This window comes from Diplotaxodon limnothrissa, linkage group LG23 (assembly GCF_057381915.1).
Source record: "Diplotaxodon limnothrissa isolate DT_005_m linkage group LG23, D_limnothrissa_male_GT1.1, whole genome shotgun sequence".
Classification (NCBI taxonomy): domain Eukaryota; kingdom Metazoa; phylum Chordata; class Actinopteri; order Cichliformes; family Cichlidae; genus Diplotaxodon; species Diplotaxodon limnothrissa.
The window spans coordinates 34,737,152-34,758,069 of record NC_140617.1 but is presented as its reverse complement, the minus strand read 5'-3'; the positions used below and the strand labels follow the sequence as shown (position 1 = coordinate 34,758,069).

The 20,918-nt window shown below is 43.5% G+C and overlaps 2 protein-coding genes across 2 annotated transcripts in view; one reads left to right on the top strand and one right to left on the bottom strand.

Moving 5' to 3' along the window:
- Positions 1–730: 730 nt before the first annotated feature.
- On the top strand, positions 731–6,110 carry LOC146608591 (uncharacterized). The gene is made up of 7 exons (XM_085348436.1): positions 731–746; positions 864–901; positions 1,973–2,062; positions 2,553–3,175; positions 3,264–3,401; positions 3,875–3,986; positions 5,935–6,110. The coding sequence occupies exons 2-7, from the start codon at positions 865–867 to the stop codon at positions 6,006–6,008; spliced, it is 1,074 nt and encodes a 357-aa protein (XP_085204562.1). The 5' UTR covers positions 731–746; position 864; the 3' UTR covers positions 6,009–6,110.
- Positions 6,111–7,640: 1,530 nt separating this feature from the next.
- nbeal1 (neurobeachin-like 1) overlaps positions 7,641–20,918 on the bottom strand; it is a 60,479-nt gene continuing 47,201 nt past the window's right edge. Inside the window, exons 29-55 of the mRNA XM_085348764.1 lie at positions 19,083–19,258; positions 18,703–18,991; positions 18,317–18,625; positions 18,081–18,230; positions 17,834–17,991; positions 17,249–17,373; positions 16,172–16,298; positions 15,918–16,066; positions 15,690–15,823; positions 15,499–15,600; positions 15,210–15,305; positions 14,976–15,100; positions 14,739–14,879; positions 14,471–14,601; positions 14,209–14,318; positions 13,665–13,782; positions 13,463–13,560; positions 13,265–13,381; positions 13,075–13,164; positions 12,850–12,959; positions 12,133–12,305; positions 11,752–11,846; positions 11,259–11,375; positions 10,842–11,003; positions 10,251–10,399; positions 9,856–9,991; positions 7,641–8,839 (exon numbers count right to left, since the gene is read on the bottom strand). Of these exons, the coding sequence (XP_085204890.1) occupies positions 8,735–8,839; positions 9,856–9,991; positions 10,251–10,399; positions 10,842–11,003; positions 11,259–11,375; positions 11,752–11,846; positions 12,133–12,305; positions 12,850–12,959; positions 13,075–13,164; positions 13,265–13,381; positions 13,463–13,560; positions 13,665–13,782; positions 14,209–14,318; positions 14,471–14,601; positions 14,739–14,879; positions 14,976–15,100; positions 15,210–15,305; positions 15,499–15,600; positions 15,690–15,823; positions 15,918–16,066; positions 16,172–16,298; positions 17,249–17,373; positions 17,834–17,991; positions 18,081–18,230; positions 18,317–18,625; positions 18,703–18,991; positions 19,083–19,258 (3,792 nt within the window). The 3' untranslated portion in view covers positions 7,641–8,734. The remainder of the gene's footprint in view (positions 8,840–9,855; positions 9,992–10,250; positions 10,400–10,841; positions 11,004–11,258; positions 11,376–11,751; positions 11,847–12,132; positions 12,306–12,849; positions 12,960–13,074; positions 13,165–13,264; positions 13,382–13,462; positions 13,561–13,664; positions 13,783–14,208; positions 14,319–14,470; positions 14,602–14,738; positions 14,880–14,975; positions 15,101–15,209; positions 15,306–15,498; positions 15,601–15,689; positions 15,824–15,917; positions 16,067–16,171; positions 16,299–17,248; positions 17,374–17,833; positions 17,992–18,080; positions 18,231–18,316; positions 18,626–18,702; positions 18,992–19,082; positions 19,259–20,918) is intronic.

Sequence of the window (20,918 nt, the reverse complement as noted above, 5' to 3'; positions counted from 1 at the left end):
GTGTGTTTCCTAATAAAGGTCAAATCCTTCACGCGTTACTCTGACCAGCGAAGAAGCGCAGTGATGTCAAAAATGACCTTGAACTTTTGAACTGTTTTTTAAATCATCTTTGAAGCACCACGAGTTCACGAGAGATATTAAATCTGAGGCATTTCAGAAGAATCAAGTTAGAAGTTACTCGCTTTTTAATCATTGCTAATAAAAAGTGAATATTAACCACCATCTACACCCCATGTCCTGATGGCTACAGGGTTACAAAGTTGAACAAGCGCTCTACACCAACATCAAAGGTCTGTGAAATACCTCAGTCACCCCCAAAACAACCTTTAGTGGCCTCCAGCGTCACGTTTACCATCTGTTGTAACGTCTCTCTCTGTCCACATTCACAAATATTGATTGAGCTCCCTTGATTAAACCAAGTGCTATTCACCCTTCACATGCTTGCATGCCCTAGAAAACAGAATGCATACAGTATCATAGGATGTCAAGGAAAACTAGGTGTTTGATAACTTTGGGTCAGAGGCCAGTGGCTGACAGTGACAGCCAACATTTAGTGCTGAGTTCAAATCTTTATCAGTTTAGAGTGAAGGCAAAGGTCATCAAATATCAGTCAATAAAGAGCTACAGGAGATTTAGATTAGATTAATCAGTAATCTCTTTAAAAAGGTTTATGACCAAGAAAGACACATATTAATAGGTGGCCTTTTCTTTCTGAACTGCTGCAGCATTCCTCATTACAGCCTCAGGTAAGCAGGATACAAACGAGGTTAAAAACAACTCCGTTAAGGAGAGCCTGGATACATTTGTAGGTTGTATAGGCTTATGAAGAAGAAGTAAAACATTTTCTTCCAATTTCCTTACAGGATGTTCAAGTTAGTGCTACTGCTCCTGGCACTGTCAGGTAAGATCTCACTGCCTTCACCTTTCACTGGTGCAGTAAAACTTGCCTATTTATTTGTGGCTAGATATTTGTTTCATATCATTACTGCTCACCTAATTTTCAGATGATGTGTTTCTGAGGCAAATGTTGTTGCCAAGTCGCAACAACAGTTGCCTCAGGTGCTTTATATTGTAATGTTAAGACCCTGCAATAATAGAGAGAAACCCCAACAATTAAACAACCCCCTTTGAGTAAGCACTTCGTTATGGTGGGAAGGAAAAGCTCCCTTTTAACAGGGAGAAACCCCCTGCAGAACGAGGCTCATGTGGCGGCAGCAATTTTACGCAACCGCTTGGGGGTAATGGGAGAAAGACAGGACAAAAGATGCACTGTGGAAGAGAGGCCGAGATTAATAATGACTAATGTTTAAATGCAGAACGCTTTCTTAAGCCTAATCTTCAACATAAAGAAGGTTACAGTCTCCCGAATCCTTGGGGAAGAGGGGCCTATTTCTCTACATATCAGTTTATGATGAGTTCATGAAATAAGTGCAAAATACAGAACAGATTTTATCTTAGAATCATGCAATTCCGACACAGCAGATCTAGATATAAAAACATTTTGATATCCAAACTTCCATCCCTATATTTCAATTATCTTTAAAAACTAATACAATTATGTGAAACATCAGTAGGGTTCAGTCAATATATTAACTTTCCTGGCTGGTCAGTGTCAAATGTTTTATTTATTTTGAGGTGTCCTTGACATAATTAATGTTGGCTCTGTTGTTTCTTGCCTTGGCAGCAAAACAACTGACAGTAAACATTCTGTAGTTCCCTAATGGAAGTACAGAACGTAGACTTTGACCGTTATCATTGATTTATCACACTGTTAAAGAAAGGTCGTGGCCTATATATCAGCATTGCACAATAGTTAATAATTGACCTAAAAGGCCACACATTTATGTATCCATCAACTGGCAAGCTTAGTGCTATAATGTTAATCAAGTCGAACACCAGTGTCGAAGGCAGGGTGTGCAAATGCAGCTTCATGTATATTATAGTTATATAGTGTAACTGTAATCCTTTGCAGGCCTCCAAGCTGTCCCAATCAAAACCCCTAGAGGTTTGAAGAAGTCATCAAGTGATGTCCATCAATTCCTTCCTGATGGCTTTAGACAAGGTACAGAGCTTACTTTTACCTCCTACCTACATGATCCTACTGACACAGGCCAATTTGGCCAAGACTGAAATATCTCAACAACTTTTGGTTGGATTCAAATTACATTTTTCACATTTATTCACGTTCCCCAGTGAATGAATCCAAATGGTTAATGGTTAATGGTCATCCTCTATTAGGGAAGCCAGTAGCTGACATCTCAAGAACTAACATATTATCCTCTCAAATTTGGTAGAGCTATTGAGCCCCCTCAGGATGATTTTTTTTATTGTAATGACTCTTTGCCTTTCTATTCAGTCCCAGGACATTATTGAGGTTTAACTAAAAATAAATTGTTAGGTATTTTTTCATCATGAACAAAGAAATGAACATGATAACCTGTTTAACATGATTTTGATCACATTTAGCTTAGCGAATGTACCCTCTAAGTCACCTCTAGAGTATCGTTATGATTTTAGAAGCTTGTTTACTTCCAATGTCTTTTGTCTTTCAGCCGATGCTGATGTTCCGGTCCAAAGGAGTGGTGGTAGTTGGGTCCGTGTGGAAAATCCTTCTCATCTCCCAGATGGTTTCAGGCAGGGAACCGAACCCTCTATGAAAGTCAGAGATGGCTTCAGGCAGGGAACCGAACCCTTTATGAAACTCAGAGATGGCTTCAGGCAGGGAACCGAACCCTTTTTGAAACTCAGAGATGGCTTCAGGCAGGGAACCGAACCCTTTATGAAACTCAGAGATGGCTTCAGGCAGGGAACCGAACCCTTTATGAAACTCCAAGATGGCTTCAGGCAGGGAACCGAACCCTTTATGAAACTCAGAGATGGTTTCAGACAGGGAACCGAACCATTTCTGCCTCTCCAAAGAGGCTTCAGGCAGGGAACCGAACCCTTTATGAAACTCAGAGATGGCTTCAGGCAGGGAACCGAACCCTTTATGAAACTCAGAGATGGTTTCAGACAGGGAACCGAACCATTTCTGCCTCTCCAAAGAGGCTTCAGACAGGGAACCGAGCCCTTTTACAGCTTCATCCAAAGAGCAAAAGTGGCATGTCAGGGGGAGATTATCAACAACAAGTGCTATGAGTTCAACCCTACACCGCTGTCCTTCAAGGATGCTCAGGTTAGACTATGTACCATTCCAAAAACATATAAAAAGCTAATCCCCTGTTCATTTAAAGGATGTAAATTAAATGTTTCTCAATCTACAGGCCAAATGCAGAACTCTTGCCCCACATGCCGAGCTTGCTTCTGTAACCAGTGGTGATCTGCATTCCCATCTGATTTCCCTGGTGACCAAGGGTGGTAAGAAGAGCCCTGTGCTAACCTGGCTGGGAGCCACAGTCACGGCAAGTTTATCATGTTAATTGGCGACCTATATAGGTATATAAGGTTTTCTCAAAACATGTGGTGCTAAAACAACAGTGTGTTTTTCAGGGTGTTCTCTACTTACTTATACCACAATTTTACTCCAGTTCTTAGTGGCTGTAATGCCAGCAGTCTGGTCATGAGCTGTGTCAATGAATGGAGGCCAAGGAGAGTGTCATCAGATATCTTATCAGCAGGACTGATAGTGTTATTCTTACCTTGATGAGACATTGACCTTCAAACTTTTATCTTAAAGTATTGCAATTGTTGTGTCCTGTGACTAAGTGATGTTTTAAAACAAGTGAAGTGGTAATATGGTCATATTAGCCATACTTTTCTTCATAGAAAGGGTCTCATATGCTAACATTTTATTTTTATTGACAGTTTACAAACAATTGGGTTATTTAAGACTACATTTTGTTTTAACCTTTCATATGTATTCTGCACTCCACAGAACCAAGAGGCGTCATGGGTGGACGGGTCAGAGTGGGGTTTTAGCGACTGGATGCCAGGCCACCCCAACATTCACACTGACAAACCTGTCTGTGTGGAGATGTTTGAGCTAGGTAAGAACCACGCTACTCTCACACTAATTACTAATTTATTCCAGCATTTTCCAGAGAGTAACTTTGAAACACCTCTGCTTTAAATTCAATTCAGTTTTATTTTTATAGTGCCAGCTTGCAGCAACAGTTGCCTTGAAGGCTCTTTATGTTGTAAGATAAAGACCCCACCATAATACAGCACTTTTGTGTTGTAGCTACAGCCTCACTTAATTTGGTGTGAGTTGTTAGGTAATGGCATTGAACTTTAGACCCCGATATTGCCGTTTTATGCTTTAATAGCCTGCTTGCAAAAGTACAGTACTGTTTTATACACTGCTCAAAAAAATTAAAGCAACACTTTGGTAACACATCAGATAAGATTAGATCTATACTGATATGGACTGGTTAATGTGTTAGGAATGAAGGGATGCATGTCGTTTCATGGAATTGAAAATTACCAACCTACAGGGGGCTAAATTCAAAGCCACACCAAAATATCAAAGTAATTAATTGCAGTACCTCAGAACGGCAATCTGTAGTATGTATTGGCTTGTAAGCATACCTGACAATGCTAGGGAAATGCTCTTAATGAGATGACATTTGGGGGCTGGGTATGACTGAGCTCCTGGACAGCCTTAGGTACAACCTGGCAGCATCTAATGGATGAAAACATAAAGTCCCCACGGTGTTCTGTCGGATTTAGGTCAGGCAAGTGAGAGTATGCAGAACTGCCTGCATACTCTCATCACAGGCCAGGAGGAATCCAGGACCCAATGCACCAGTATAGATCTGACAGTGGACCCAAGTATTTCATCCTAATCTGTAATGGCAGTCAGGGTGCCTTTGCCAAGTCTGTAGAGGTCTGTGTGCCTCTCTCGACCCACCACCAAACTTGTCATTCAGAATGATGTTACAGCAACGTTCTCCAGGCGCTTTCACATATGTCACATGTGCTCAGGGTTTCATCTGTGAAAAACACAGGGCACCAGTGGCGGATCTGCCAATTCTGGCATTTTGTGGCAAATATCAATCAGGCTCCATGGTGCTGAGGAGTGACCGGGGTCCACTAAAGGACGTCAGGCCATTAGACCACCCTCATGAAGTCCGTTTGTGATTGTTTGGACAGAGACATTTACACCAGTGACCTGCTGGAGGTCATTTTGTAGCTCTAACAGTGCTCATGCCATTCCTCCTTCACAAAAGAGCAGATATCAGTCTTTCTTAAGGGGTAATGGCCTTCCCCTGCCCTGTCCAGCCCTCCTAGAGTAACTGTCTGTCTCCTGAAATCTCGTCCATGCTTCAGACTGTGCTGGGAGACACACCAAGCCTTCCGGCAATGGCGTGATTGATGGGCCATCCTGGAGGAATTGGACTGCCTGTTCAACCTCCGTAGGGTCCAAGTCTCACCTAATTCTAGCTGTAGTGACACTGAGCCTAGCTAAATGCAAAACTAGTGAAAAATAGTAAAAAAAAACATCAGTGGTCTCCAGCTGTGAAAACATTCCTTTTTTTAGCAGTTGTTTCATTGTTGCCCCTGTTGTTAAACACCAAGCAGTTGAAGCTGATTAACAAGCCCCTCTGCTACCGAACTGACCAGACCAAAAGTTTAGCTGACTTGATTAAGGAGTGTTCATTTCATTTTTTTGAGCAGCGTTTGAATTATGGATTCTACCACTGAAAGGCAGTGGTTCTATATTATAACTTTTCCCGCCTCAAATTGTAAGAGACTTAAAAATAATAATAGTTTGCCAACTAAAATGCCTGATCTTCTTATTCATCTCAGTCATGAGTGCTATATTAGACAAGGGTTCCTTTTGTGAGGCATGTGTCATAAAAGCACCTTTTAAACAAAGCTTTATAGAGTACTGTCTGTGTCACATAAAATTGATAAGACACCTAATAAAAAACTGGGATTATCTTTATCCTGCTGGACTAATCTACTATGATCCTTTTCCTATCCACACTGCAGACAACAGCCGGTGGACTACTGCCAACTGTGATCTGAAGAGAGCATCCATCTGTACGTACATGATTCCTACGTAAGAGAAATCGCAAAGAAGCAACGTGAGACGGGCTCGCGGGTATCATTTCCTACGATACCTTTGTGTTCCCTGCCACAAGCTGATTGTGCATTCTTGAATAAAAACACAGCATATTACTCATCTGTGCGTTTCTTCTTCCTATAAGTTTATTCCCTAAGAAATGAGTAAAAAGTCCTTTGAATTTAGACAAGACTTTAATGATTATTTTCCACTTGTTTATACAAAGCAGTTTTTACAGATTAGGGAGCAAAGTTAAAACAATCTGTTACAATTTAGTACCTGGAAAGTGCAAAAGTACATTTTAACGACGCCAAAATAAAAATCATGCTGTACATTATATACTGTATTCATAAATAATCACAGATATACACACATCCATTTTGGTGACAGTTACAGAGAATGTAGCTAAGACACAAAATAGTACTTTGATTTTTCTTGGAAGTCCCATATTCTTGGTTCCCGGTGCAACTGCGACGGACTAATGTGTGGAATGCTGCTTTCAAAGTTTGGGACGAAGGAGAAGGAGAAATCTACCTCTATGTGGACACCACGCTGGGATAAAAGGCACTCTGTTGCAGTCGTGGAATAACTCAAACAGTGGTCTTTGAATGAAAAATGTGAATAAACAAAAGAAAAATAAACTGCATTAATAGAACATTTTGTGCACCTTTCACAGAAATCTCTTAAAGGAGGACACAGATTGGTCTTTGCAATCCACCAAACTGACATTTAAATAAAACAAAATACAAAAATCAGAAAAAAACAAACAAAAAAAAAACGAGAGAAAACCGTTAGAGCGACTCTGTGCCCAGTGCCAAACCCACAGGGCTGCAAAAGTTCACAGAATCAGACAGGAATAAAAAAAACATTTGGCAACGGAAAATAAACTCTCACTCGCACACTCACTCGCTCAGGTATGGTGCAAAATTATGAATCACACAGCAGTTTCATACTGCGGTATATTACAGAGTAATGCAATCACATTCACATGCATGTTTGTCCCAGTTGACCCAAACATTCTTGAGGCCCCACACAAGGAAAACTCTGAAATCAGTCACTTTAAAATAAACAGGAAAACGAGCGAGAAGCACAAATAATAAAATAGAGATGGGGTTTGAGGCAATGATGAGAGCTAAAGGCATTCAGAAGGGGAAGAGAGGGAGTCCATTTACAGTCCCAGTTTAGCCATAGGAAGACTGGAAAATAGAGGATCTGACTGAGCGAGGCATGCTGGACAGAAATAGAGGAAAGGAAGCACCGACAGGCATGCGATGAAGGAGCTGTATTGCTGATAACACTGACATCTCGTAAAGCCCTTAAGGATTTCTACTTTCTCCTTCATTTCTAAACAGTTAGAATAGTTTTTAAATATGTCACTCATGAGACAATGTGTGAAAAAAACTGCTACTTTCACTTATGGATAGAAACAGATTCAAGTAACTTAAAAACATTCAATGAAGTACAGAGAAACGTGACGTTATAGTCGTTTTTCGTTGCACTGCTGTGATAAGTCTTCATGTCAAAGCTTGTTGTGATTGAGAATGTAGTGTTTTTTATTTTTATTTACAAAACTAGATCTTAAATGATATGCTAATGACAAAACATTAAAAGTACTTTTTGTAAAATCCCGTCAACAAAAATTAACTGAAGCATCCAACAGAATGTGAATGGATTTGTTTACACGAGATATCAACCAATTTTCCCACGAGGTGATGAAGCGAGTCATTATTTTATCGTTTAACCAGGCAATGCCTCTTGAGGAAACGGTGCATCATGTTAATATCAATGTTAAAATTATAATGTTTGGTAAAAACACTGCCACCTAGTGGTGAAACTGTTAGTTACACTTTGGAAAGGGGAGGGGGGACTACAAAAAGTACCTTTAAACACCTTTTCTGATGTTTCTCAACAAAAAACGTCAGCTACACCCCAAATGTAAAAACGAAAAAACAAACAAACAAAAAACTGACTTCTGCATCACTATTTCTTGTCTAATCTCAAAACCAAAATGCCATGCATATGAACAGATGCCAAGCTGCTGGGCATGCGCACGCACACAGACATACACACACATAAACCAAACTCCCAATAAAACATCACTAAAAGATCACACACACACACGGGTATATAAAAACGATAGAAAAATGCAGACAGTTTGGTCTTGTGAGTGGTGGAGCCGTCTTACTGCATAAGGCTGCGTGGTGGCAGCTTTGAGGCAACCATGAATCGTCCTGGCCTGCAGATCACAGGCCGAGTGTCTGCACCTAAGGCTAACTGAGGGGGTGGGGGAGCAAAAAGGCCACTTGAAACAATATTTTTAAATAGCACACAGCAAAACTGTGTGCAAACACACATCCATCCATCCCTGCATACATACAAGAGAACAGTTAGTTAACCGTTAAATGAGGCTGACTGTAGTAAAGATTCTGATGACGAGGGCAGCTGTGGCGTGTGCGAGAAGTGGGCAGTGGTGTGGTTTTGCTGAGGCTGGCGCTACTTCTGCATTGGAACCACGGCGCCAGCGCCATGCGATCACAATCTAAAGCAAGAGCACTCAAATGCACATGTGGGCATGCAGGCTTTGTGGTGCTCCTGCACCCCAAAACCTACCCCCTGATAAAACCGTGGGAGGTGATGGGAGAAAGAATCTGCTCGGATATGAAATGACAATGTGCGACGTGCTTGAAGGGGATGGTTTAAAGGCTCGGGGGACAGGCGGGGAACGGGTCAGTTGTGGTCTTGCTGGGTGTTGTACACCGTCTCCCCCGAGGAGATCTGAGTCAGTCTCTTGCTGGAACCCCACAGCTTCCGTGTGATCTGGCCCGAACGCATCTGGGAAGAGTGGAGGAGGAGGTGGAAGAAGTGAGGCGGAGGAAGGGGGGGGAGAGTGGGGAAAGAAAAGCGTGAAGTCAAAGGAAACAGGGGGAGGGGGGTGAGGGGGTAACATGATTCATGAGTGATCGATTAGTTCATTGGAGCTTAAATGACTAGTGAGGCAAACAAAGAAAAACAAATCAAAGCTCGAGTCACTTTGGTGCGAGTCAATTTGAATGGAAAAGATAAAAAACTGGAAGGCGCAGTGATTCCAAGGGGGACTGTCTGGATCAACCTCCTACATGTGTGCTAACACACTATTTACATGATCATATTAAGCCAGTGTGGCACAGGATTAGTGATTATTCGATTGTAGCTACACTGTAAATATGGCTTGAGTTTGCAGAATCGTTAATTAGTCTGTTTCACAGCATTTTTTGTTATAGTCCGTAGAGCACACTCAAAACAGAGAATGTAATGACACTTCAGGTAGACAGCATCGGATGGAGTTTTGCACAGATGTCGAGTATTCGAAAATACAAAACAGAAACAAAAACACAGAATGAGGTGCACACAAGAAGTCGCTTCGATTTCACAGTTGTGGTTCTAGTGGCTGAAGGAATGTGGCTCAGATGTGTTTGTGTGCCTGTGTAGTTGTTTTGTGAGGAAGCCATATGACTGTGTGAGACAGCCATCCCTGAGAAGAACAGGTGACTGTGGGTTAAAAGGTCAACGTGGGGTATATGTGCAGCAGGTCTTGTGTGTGTGTGTGTGTGTGTGTGTGTGTGTGTGTGTGTGTGTGTGTGTGTGTGTGTGTGTGTTAAATCTATAGCAATAAAAGTGTTATAGGGGATGAACAGCACTAGAGCTTGCTAAGGTTTGTGGGAGGTGGAGGTGGGGCTGAACACCAGTTGGTCACGTTGGTGGAGCAGGCGTGTTGGTGAACGAGCGCGGAGCGGGGCCAGTAGGGGGGACGCCATGAGCGGCGATCCCTCAAGGCTCTGAGCGATGTAGTTCCGCAGCGAGTTCTTTACCTCCGCCGGCTTGCCCACGGCCACGATGATCAGCTTGCCGTCCTCCAGTCCCACCAGCACATGGCTCTGCTCCTTGGTGGCTGAGACGCAGCACACTGGCACCCTCATGGCCATGGGCTCTCCGCACAGAGACAGGCTGCGGAGGAGAAACAAGCTCGAGGTTAATATCTGTAACCTTTCCATGCATGTAGGACGCGCAGCTGCCAGCGAGCAATTTTTATTTGGGACGGTGTCGCTCGTTATGCTCCGAAACAGTTAAAACGTTAAAGCACAAAGGCCTCTACTCTTCAAAGCTTTCGATGAAAGGCTTTATAAAACAGAACAACTGGTGGAAGAGCCAAATACCAACAGCTAATGTTGATTCAAAATCACCAATATTGTTTCTATAAGTTTACCTGTAGAGGTCACGGATGGACAGGTATCCCTGCTCGCTGCCGATGACTACATACTCCCCAGAAACACACATGTCTGTCACCTGCTCCATCAGAGGCTCGCTGCAGAGGTGCTTCCCATTTACAGAGTACAGGTGGAGGGCGTTTTTATCCTGGCAAGAGGGGGGAACAGAAGAACATTTAAAACTTTAACTGCAGATCAAAGGAGTTTATATATCTGAATTCAGATTTAATCTAAAAGAAGTCTGACTATAAACCAACATATAAGCACATATGCCCTTGAAACGCTGCATTTCTCACGCTCCCTTCTGCTCACCTGTGCGCATACTTACTAGTCTAGGCCCAGTTATCAATGTGATCTTTAAGTGTCTGCTGGTCAGATTAGGTCTGTTCCATGGTGGCTTGTTCTGCGTTTCACGTGCACTGTGTTGTAATTATTAGTTTATATTTATTTAAATGTAGAGGTCTGAGTCAGCTTATAGCTTTTTGGCCTGCTCTGACTGTCAAAAAAAAACAGACACGTAGAGATGTGCAGAGAGTCCTACCCACCTTTTAGATTGTGTGTTAGCCTAAAAACTTAAAATGTGCACACACCTTGAGTGTTGCTTTGCCCTCCAGACAGGTATGAACCAGCATGTGACCCTCCCAGGACACAGCCAGGTGGAGGATAGAGAGCGGCAGCGAGCTGTCGCACGGTGGATGCAAGCAGCGCATGTACTGACCCCGGCGCACAGTGTGGATGATCACCGTCCCGTCCTGTTGAACGGAGAACAAAGCTCAAAGTAATGCATGTGTTTAGTTTAGGGGGGGGGGGCTTCAAACCTTTCAGGTCTGCCCGTCTTCAAAGACTCACAATTCCAGCACTAAACCCTTTTCCAGCTCATTGACTCAGCATGTGATTAGAATAGCTTTTCACACATTCTCACGGTGGTATTAGAATTTAAATGAGCAGACAGGATGAGATGAAAAGCAGCTGCAGGCCCTCAGCAGCAGTCAGGCGTGTAGACTTACCCGTGCTCCAGATACAGCCATGTCCAGCTCTGTGCTGATGCTGACGCTCACCACCTCGTCCGTGTGTCCATACAGCACCTGAATAGGTTTGGGATGGAGACCAACAGGAGCTCCACCCTGGCATAAAGACAAGTCCACAATCAAACCAAAAGATTTTTAATCAGCATTTTCTGTTAAAAAGTGAAATCATGGAATTGTTTTCATTCTTAGGTTCAAACTGGAATTAAAACTAAATCCAACTTAGACAAGAAGTCACAAACAGTTTCTAGTTAATAGCTCCTTATTAGGATTTATTTTTGCACTTTTATTTTCTTATTTCTGCACATACTGTGTACATTTTATTCTGTACATATGGTAATTATTCACTGTGCTTGACTTGCTTTTTCCACCCATGTGGGAAAGTACTCGATTTCTGTTGTAGGATTATAAAACGTATGACTGTGCAATGACAATTCAGAGTAATAACGTGTTGTAAGTGTGTTTCTGTGCGAACCTGCTGCAGAACCTGCCACACCATGCAGGTTGTGTCTCTGGAGCCAGAGATCAGATGGATGCCACAGTGGTCTGTTGACAAGCAGGTCACGATGTCTGAAGGAGAGATGAAAAAAAAAAAGCACAGGTTAAAACAAAAAAATAAAAAAATAAAAAATCACATACAGCAATACACCTGACCAGTGGTTGTTTCTTTTTGGGTTGATAATCACTTTTTCAGGTTTTTTACCATCTTGCTATCTAGAACAACTTAGAAGCTCTCAATTTAGAAGCTATCCAATCACATGCCTGCTCCTCGACCTTACAAACCTAACCTAGTGAGGGCAGGACTGTCATATCATAGTTTTCAATGCGGTGCGAGTGAAGACTTTTCCTTCTTTACCCATGTGCCGGATGTGCTGTCCTACAGTCTTTCCCTTAACCAGTGAAGTGACCCGCAGGCTGTTGTCCCAGTGCCCACCACTGAAGAGCAACTTTCCATCATGGGAGACCACAAACAATCCAGCGGTTACCTCCACACCGGGGGCGAAGGGTCCTGAAAGGAAGCGCTGGGTTCTGTGAGGAGATAATGACAAGAAGACAGAGATCACGCTACAGGCAGAATATCCATCCATCTAGATATAAAGGGCGTTACTTGATTTGCTCACTGCTTGCTGTTGCATGGTGTTTCACCAATTACAGGTAAAGAAAAATGCAGATGTTACATTCTATTAAAATATGTATTTCATGTTATATTACCAACATTTAGTTGTTTGTTATTATACTTAAGAGTCCTGTACAAGCTGATGAAACTGGGCTAAAAGTATTAGATTATAAAATATATACAATAATTTATATTACATAAAATAAAAGTATACACAAATAAACTCCATTATTATTATCATCATCATCATCATCATCATTATTAGTGTTATACACCCTGCTGATCCATGGATAACTGCACAGTGCCCACCATGCCCACTGCCTTGCAGGACATGCAAATCTATTCTAAATGAATTGAGCACCAGAGTCAAACCCAGTAAAAGTGCTTTATAGTATAAACAGACATGCTGACTTTTGATGATATGATATGCATATGATGATGGTGCAGTGTCCTTACTTGGTGTTAGAAACTGTGGGGTCCTTAATGAAGGTGAAGTAGTTGGAGATGTTCTTGTTATAAGGCAGCCACCCATGGGTCCCCACCAAGCAGTTCTGACTCACCGTTACCTGCAGACAGCATGAACACCACAAAGGCATCACTGCCACTGATCAGTCATTCCTCTTCACCTTTCCTTGATTCTTTTCTAAAACCAGAAAAGCCAAGTACAAAATCATGGCTCACCATGGTGTCTGGGCTCCCCTGGGTGATGAAGGAATGTGACTGATTCTTTGGGACCACAACCTTAACCAGCGGCACATTGTCACTGATGCCCTTCATAAAAACACGGTAATACGTTTGGTCAAATTTTAGCTCACAGCATCTGACATGTTAGGAAAGAAACTGCAGTATTTTATTTTATTTGAGCTAATACCTCAACAAAGAAGGACTTGAGGTCACTGAGGTGCTCAAACATGCTGGTAGGACACGAGTCCAACTGAGCTTTCCTTTTCTCCACTTCCTCCTGAGACAGGCGCACTGGATGGGGCTCCTAAACACACACGCACACAAACTCAAATATCAGACTGAGAGCAGCAGATATTCACTAACAGATGCCAGAGTGAGTCTGCACCTTGAGTAACTGGCAGGGTGTCTGACCAAAGTTGCTGATCATGCCTTCCAGAGCCTTACGCTCCTTTTCATCAGTGATGGCGTCCAAGTCCACCGCCCCTGCAAACCCAGACCATTCTCTTAATACTAATAAATTACTGCACTTATAAACGCAACAGTCACGGTGAGATGTGACAGCCTGACGGCTGCTGTGGATTCGTTACCCTCATATGTGCAGTAGTAGAAGACGTTGAGGGCTTCCACCGCTGCAGGGCCCCTCTGTTTGTAACCAAAGATCAGATCAATCCACTCGTGGAGGTGGGCTGACACATACTCTGATTCCTGTAACAGAAAAAATGCGATTACAACCCAAACACTCCAAAGCAGATAGTGTCCATCTGCAGTTACAGGTTTTAGTCACAGGTAATCGAGTACTGCATCATTTCTTTCTTATACAAGAAACATATGTTTGATTTTTACCTGGAACTATTTGACTATTACTGCCTTCCTTCTGCATGCTTTCAAATGACTGATAGTTGTGTTAGATTTAAAATGTTGTGCTTCTAGGTGCATTATCACCATCTGTTTAATCTATATGATCTATTTAAAGCAGCTTTAAGAAGCATCCCGATATGTCAGCTAACTCAACTATTGTCTGGAAACAGTCAGTCTGCGATGCATCCAGACTTGCACTGTGAGAGTCTCTGCTGTGGGAATGATCCCTACGGAGTGACATCACACAGCAGTGGCAGTAAAACTGCATCTCACCAGAGCTTTGCGGTGCTTGTAGATGAAGTCTTCAGGGGACTTGGCCCATTTGGGCAGAACAACATCATTTACTCTTTCCTTGGAGATCTGCAGGCGACCCAGATCAAATCCTGCAACGAGACAACGAGAACAAAGCATGAGGATCTAATCGTATTTGTCTATGACAGCCACACAGAGCACAAAAAGGACTACATTTAAACTGGTGGTAGCTGTAATATCTGAAAAGATTTCTGCATACATACACCAAAAAGTGAAATCTCACCATTTTGGTTTTCTAAGAACTCTGGGAAGTAGAAGAACTCAGGGATGAGCTCCTTCACGTCGTTGGGGTTGTCCATGAGGGTCTGCCATGTGGCTGGGATGGAGTGGAACTGACGGTCTGCACAGTCGAACCTGGTACAGTCAGGGTGGTACAGATTAAGCTCTGCAGGCTTTCATGCTATGATTAGAGTCTACAGCCATACAGATAGATGCACATAAACAAGAGGAAAGAGGATGGGAAAATAAATCATGTATAATGAGACATTTACCGTCCACTCTGTAGCTGGATGTGCAGCGACGTGAAGGGCTCCACCCTGATCATGTAGTGCATCACGCCGGCAGCGTTAGAGTAGTGGGTGCCATAATGGAACCTGTCTATGGTTCCTGTTGGGTCTTCAAAACTTTCATACCTGACGGACACATTTAATGTGTTAGTTAATGCTCTCAATGATCAAGATGCTCGTCAGAACATTTGGATGTTAATTCAGTACGAGAGTGAAACGTACTTTTCTCTAACCGCCTTTGCGTTGCGTTCATTAAGCACAGCGACTGGTTTTGACAGGTCCCTGAATACCCGAGGATCAGAAAGGTCCAGCTCCTCTGAGGTGTAGTCCGCTAGAATCCAGGGAAACTGAACAAACGGCCACAAATGATTCAGTCAGAATGGAAATGAAATGAACCAAGAAAGCAGGCTTATGGGTTTCACAGCTGTACAGTATTGTACTGAGTGATGAACGTACCACCGGGTACTGAGCCAGGTTATTGTACGTTCTGCCGGCAATCGTGTTGAGCTGCATCAAGTAGTCAAAGTTGGAAATCTCTCGGTTCACCCATTTCTGTGACCAAACCAAGACACAAATCCTGTGAGCTCATTCTACTCAATGTTGCCCAAGAACCCTTTGTTCTCTGCAGACAGAGCTTAATATTTCAATGATTTTTTCCTCAGTGGTAAAAGACACTGTTGGTCTTTGGTCTTTTAGAAGCTGCAGAGTTTGTGTAAGAAGGCTGATACTGTTACTGAGTCCTGACCTGTGTGAGTCCGGAGGCTTTGAGGAGCTCCTGAGGAGAGCGGGTTTCATATAGGTTGAGGGATCGCAGCAGTAACATGCGGCTGTAGACTTTGTTTCTGGCCTGTAATAAAAACACAGTGTTAGTATCCTACTTTTTTCTTTCACTAATTTACTTGCTGTTCATAGAAAATAACACTTGTGTGCCAGCACCTCTTTTTTAAAGTTGAGGAAATAGTTGGTTTGGTCAATTAGGAAGATTTCCAGAGCTGAGCGCCGCAGGTTATAACGTCTAAGGTGGACCTCTCGGATTTGCGACAGAGGCCATTTGAAGTCATGACCCACTCCTTTGGGGGGGAAAAATGACACATCGAGCATTAAGTCTGTTCTGTCTTTCTCTCTTTTTGGCCTCCACCTCTCTCTCTCTCTGTGCTTCCTCACCTTCCTCCTTCTCCTGGCTGCTATCATAGAAGTAGATGTGCTGTGTGGTGAGTTCCAGGCGGCCGGGAACCACGTCCACTATCGTCACCAGCTCACAATCCTCCCACAACACCAGCTTCTCCTTCTGGCCCGCCTCATCTGCTTCAACCCTGCAGGAACCAGAGTGGGATGTTGCTTAGAAAGCCTTTCAATAACTCAGCACATCTACACGTGAATATGTTCTGTTGATCGACAGTCATTATTTGGTGACTGACTGGTTGTTGGCAGCAACAGGGTCGTCCTCTGGCAGCTCCAGGATGTCATCTTCCAGGTCGCTAACTTTGACTTGCTTCACTGCCTCCAGCAGCAGAGACTCTGGGTTTAAACGCTGCTGATGGACACCTGAGTAAAGCAAGTGAGACGGGTGGAAATTAAAAATTGAGGCGGCAAATTAATATTACGCAGCACTGCTAAAAATCAGCTTCTGTGCTCTCCTGTCAAGGGCCATCAAATGACAAAACCATACTGGGTTAGCTCAGCTCTACAGGTTTATGTACGCAATTTGTTTTTGGGGTTCCCATATAACCGTTCATATACTTTGTCTGGGCAAAATGCAAATTGGAAGGATTTATTATAAGATTAAGCCCTAGAATAACAACATCAGTGTTTTTTACTCTTAGTTCCACAAATCTGTCAAAACACGTGGTGCTTAAACTAATCCATCATCTCTGAAGAGGAACTACTCAAAGGCAGACAAAGACCAAGATGATATCTGACATTATTCAGAGACACTGTTTAAGAAGACAACATGGGCCCAGAGGAGGCTGAATAGGAATCTGCTGCCCTGCTCGTGTCCCCAAAAACAGCTGAGAAGCAAACCTCTGATGCTGCAGTGATGTATGTGCACAGCAAAGCTGCAGCTGTGTTGCTCTGGTGGGACTGAGCTGTTAATCCTATGCAAGCATGTATTCATGCACTACACTGGGACAAAGCTAAGGTTCAAAATATCTTTAAAACACATGGATTTAAAAGATGGCTGCATAAGAGACCTGCTTCTAGAAGGACTCTGACTTGTTTCTCATATCTGTTTCTGTTAATCTGTTTATCGCAAGTAGGTTGGATGAGTGTGTTCATGATATACTGTACACACACACACACACACACACACACACACTTCCCCTATCGTTACATCCACCCACTGATGCCTCTGTTAAAGCAGCGCCTGCTGCCAAACAGAGACTCTAAAGTCAAAAATATTCAAGCCTACATTTCTCTACAGAGACGACTCAAGTGGCAGGAGCTCGTCTAAACAGAGAGAGATATTTCAGAGAGAAAAAGAAATGCTATCTCACCCAGGTTGTCTCTCAGAGCACTGGCCTCTCTGTGAGCATCAAAGTTGTAGTTACGGACCAGCTTCAGTCTCATGCGGGAGTAGTTTTCAGCACTCGATACCCTCCAGTGCATCTCATCCTGGCGCCTGTTAAAAATGTTACATAGGAGACTTTAAATACCTCCAAATCACACTTAAACTTAAACCCATCTAATTCTATTCTATTTATGCACTTATATTTTTCCCTCCTCATACCAGTGTCATTCTTTCCATTTCGTCTTTCTGAGCCTGAAGCTCATATTGAGAGCATTTGTTTTTAGAAAGTGTACTTTATTTTTTTAGAAAGTGTACTTTATTGGTCCCCGTGGGGAAAATCCCTCTCTGCATTTAACCCATTCACTCAGTGAAGCAGTGGGCAGCCACTGGGCGCCCGGGGAGCAGTGTGTAGGGACGGTACCTTGCTCAGGGGTACCTCAGGGTAGCTGTTCAGGGGAATCGAACCCCCGACCTTCCGATCATGGGGCCACCACTCTACCTACTGAGCTATCCCTGCCCTTTTACAGCAACAGGAACCATACTATGGAAGAACAAGAGTTGAAATCAGTACCTGTCAGCCCAGGGCCCTCTCTCACACACCAGACCCCGCCGCGCTGCCTTCCACTGCCTCAGGGTGGCGTTATTCTGGCTGTGCTGCTGCTTCAACATGCTGTTGTAGCGGAGGTTCTCCTGGCGGCCACGGCGTGAGAAAGGCTCCACAAATTGCTCCTGAGAGACAGCAGAATTTTGATTTATTTTTATTTTTACAAAGAGGAGCTCTCTGAAGTCATCACCAATTCACGAACATGCCAGCTAACCTGGAAGCGGATCTTGCTCTCTCCTCTCTCCCGCTCTCTCTTATGCAGGCTGACCATGAAGGCCTCGTAGCACTCTTTCCAGTACAGAGCCATGGTCTCGTGGCCCTGACTGAACATCTCGATTTCATACTGCTTCATGTACGGAATAATCTGAAGACAGACAAAAGACGGGCAAAATGAGTAACTCTTTCATTTTTGTCCTGAAGCAACAGCAGCACTATATTCTAATCTCCTACATATTTATCGAGGTAGACACGCCATTCGGGTGAGTTGCAGTAAAGCTTGAAGTCGTCGAAGAAGGAGGGGCTCCCGTTGGTGTCGGGCAGCTGAGGCAGGTGCAGCTCCATGTAAAGGAGGCGGTGGACTTTGGAGAGCAGCGTTCGCAGCAGTGGAACCAGGAAAGAGTACATCTCCTCGGTCTGCTCCTGGATGGAGCGCCGCAGAATTCCCTCCACCTTCCCTAGCAGGTAGCATGCCTCGTCCTGGCTGGAAATCTCCTTGGTCTGCAGGATGCCGTTAAGCTTGGCGGTGGCCATGGCACACACCTGGGACAAAGGTTATTTATTACTGTGTGTGCATGCGATGCAGTATGACGATGGAGCACTGAACAAAAAAGGTTCACCTCTGGGTCTTCCTGAGCCATGAAGCCCAGGAGCAGTCTCAGTCCAACCTGGGAGAGCTGGAACCACTGGGAGCCAGAGGAGTACCACACCATGAGGCTGTCCATCAATGTCACCGCCTCTTCCAGCACCTTCTCTGTCCACAGTGCTGGGTTGATGAGACCCTCTGCCTGCAGGAAGTCTTGCACCATGTGAAGCAGGCGAACTGCATTCTCGGTGTGCTGCGGTAGCGTAGCAGCTGAAGCCTCTCGGTTGTCGCTCACCGCCCACTCCAACATACGCTCCATCAGACTAGAGGAGAAAGAGAGCGCACGGAGATCATTCAACACTTTTTAAGCTTCGACTTTGCCCAGCACTGTTAAAACTCAAATAGAAGGCTGACCTGAGCTTGATTTGGTCAACAGGAAGGAGCAGCTCATTGGCAGTTCCCAGTTTGGTGAGAGCAGAGAAGACCTGACCACGCTCCAACCACGCTGAATCATCGGAGCCCTCGACGCCTCGCCACATCACACACAGGATGATCTCCAGCAACATGCTGCACAGCTCCTCTTCTGCACGCTAGGGGGCGACATTAGACCAAAGAAAGAGAGAGCTGTCATTAGATCAGTAGGGTCAAACACAGGTTTACTAAAGGCCACAGCGGAAATGACAATCACAACATGAGCCAGAGATATATGTGTAGTTTACTGACACGCTAATTGTCTTTAAAGATGAATATCCCCACATAAGCTTCCAGAATTCGCCTTCAGCAAAATGTATTAAGAACACAAAATTACAGTAGATTAGATTAAATAAAGTGCCTTTTATTCATCTAATGGAGAGTGTAACAGAACGTAATGTGAACAGGAATTAAGCAGCCTTAACGTTGTGCTTCGTACGTAAAAGAGTACTTTTTATTTTACCATTTAATGTTTTCAAGCTTTACTCCAACCTTCCTACAGCTTCACTATGACCCTCCTTTGATGGCAGATTAATTAGATAGTTTCCAAATTTTATGCTGTTCAGAATAGACTGGACTTCACATAGATATATAAAGTATTTCAGCCATTAATTATATGTAAAGACTACTGGGCACTGAATTCTGGGTAAACTGAGTAGCGGTTTGTGAAACAGGCTTAAGATTAAGCAGCGACTCCTTTTCCATAAACCACTTTGAAAATGTCAAATTAGAGGTTCTAACTGACAGCATCCTGCCGTGGGAAGAGACAGGTTGTCTCTCTCTGCTCTTCCCTGCAGTGAGACACTGAAGTGATGGAAAAAAGCTTACTAGATAAAAGTCAGCGGTGGGCACCCTGAGGTGACAGTGACATTTCCCTCAGTGAGTCGGAAGCTCATGCTGTTTACTAGCATTAACATCAGAATACTGACTACCATATACCATCGGACTGCAGGTTGAGATCAGTTGTTTTGAAAACTTGCAAGTGATAATTGGATTCAATCGAATAATCAGATCCATGACTGATGGAAGGTTTTCATTTACAGTTTGCACTCAGATTCCACCGACTGACATCACTACTGCATGTTTACCTTAGAGACCATCTGTTGGCATTTACGTCATTACTATTCCTCTGCAGGAACAGACGCTTCCTGCACCGTGACTCCAGTTCTTTAATTCTGTTTTAGAGAGTTTTAGGAGGAGATGCAAGCAGCCACAGTTTGTGCTGTCACTCTGTACAAAGATGTAGATGTAAAAAGGGATACAGGGGACATGTCCCCCCAAAAATGTGCGCATTTGTGATTTTTGTGTTTTCTTCACCAGAATGAAGAAAATGCAACAAACAAAATGTACTGGACCAGACTGTGTGGCAAGACCCCCGGTTTAACATCTTCTCTTCCCGTACCTCAATATTTGAATGAATCCTAAAGCCAAGCCAACACTTTTAAAAAAAAGACAGAATAGACATAACAACAAATTAAATCTGGGCATTAAAACTGTTACTCAGGCTGACCATTAGCTCCTTACAATGAATACACACACACACACACACACACACGCGCGCACACACACACGCACACACACACACACACACACACACAGTGCTGGTTAACAGTCACTAAAGCCGCTGAACATTAGCCCCTAAAAAGGGAACCATTTTCTCCTGATTGAGTAATGTTTGCTTAAGATTTTGGAGCCTTAAAATTAAAACACAACATCTCTGAGCCAGTTTAAAAGTCTCTTATGTAATAGAGGCCAATAGGCTTGATGCTGAATGCAGAG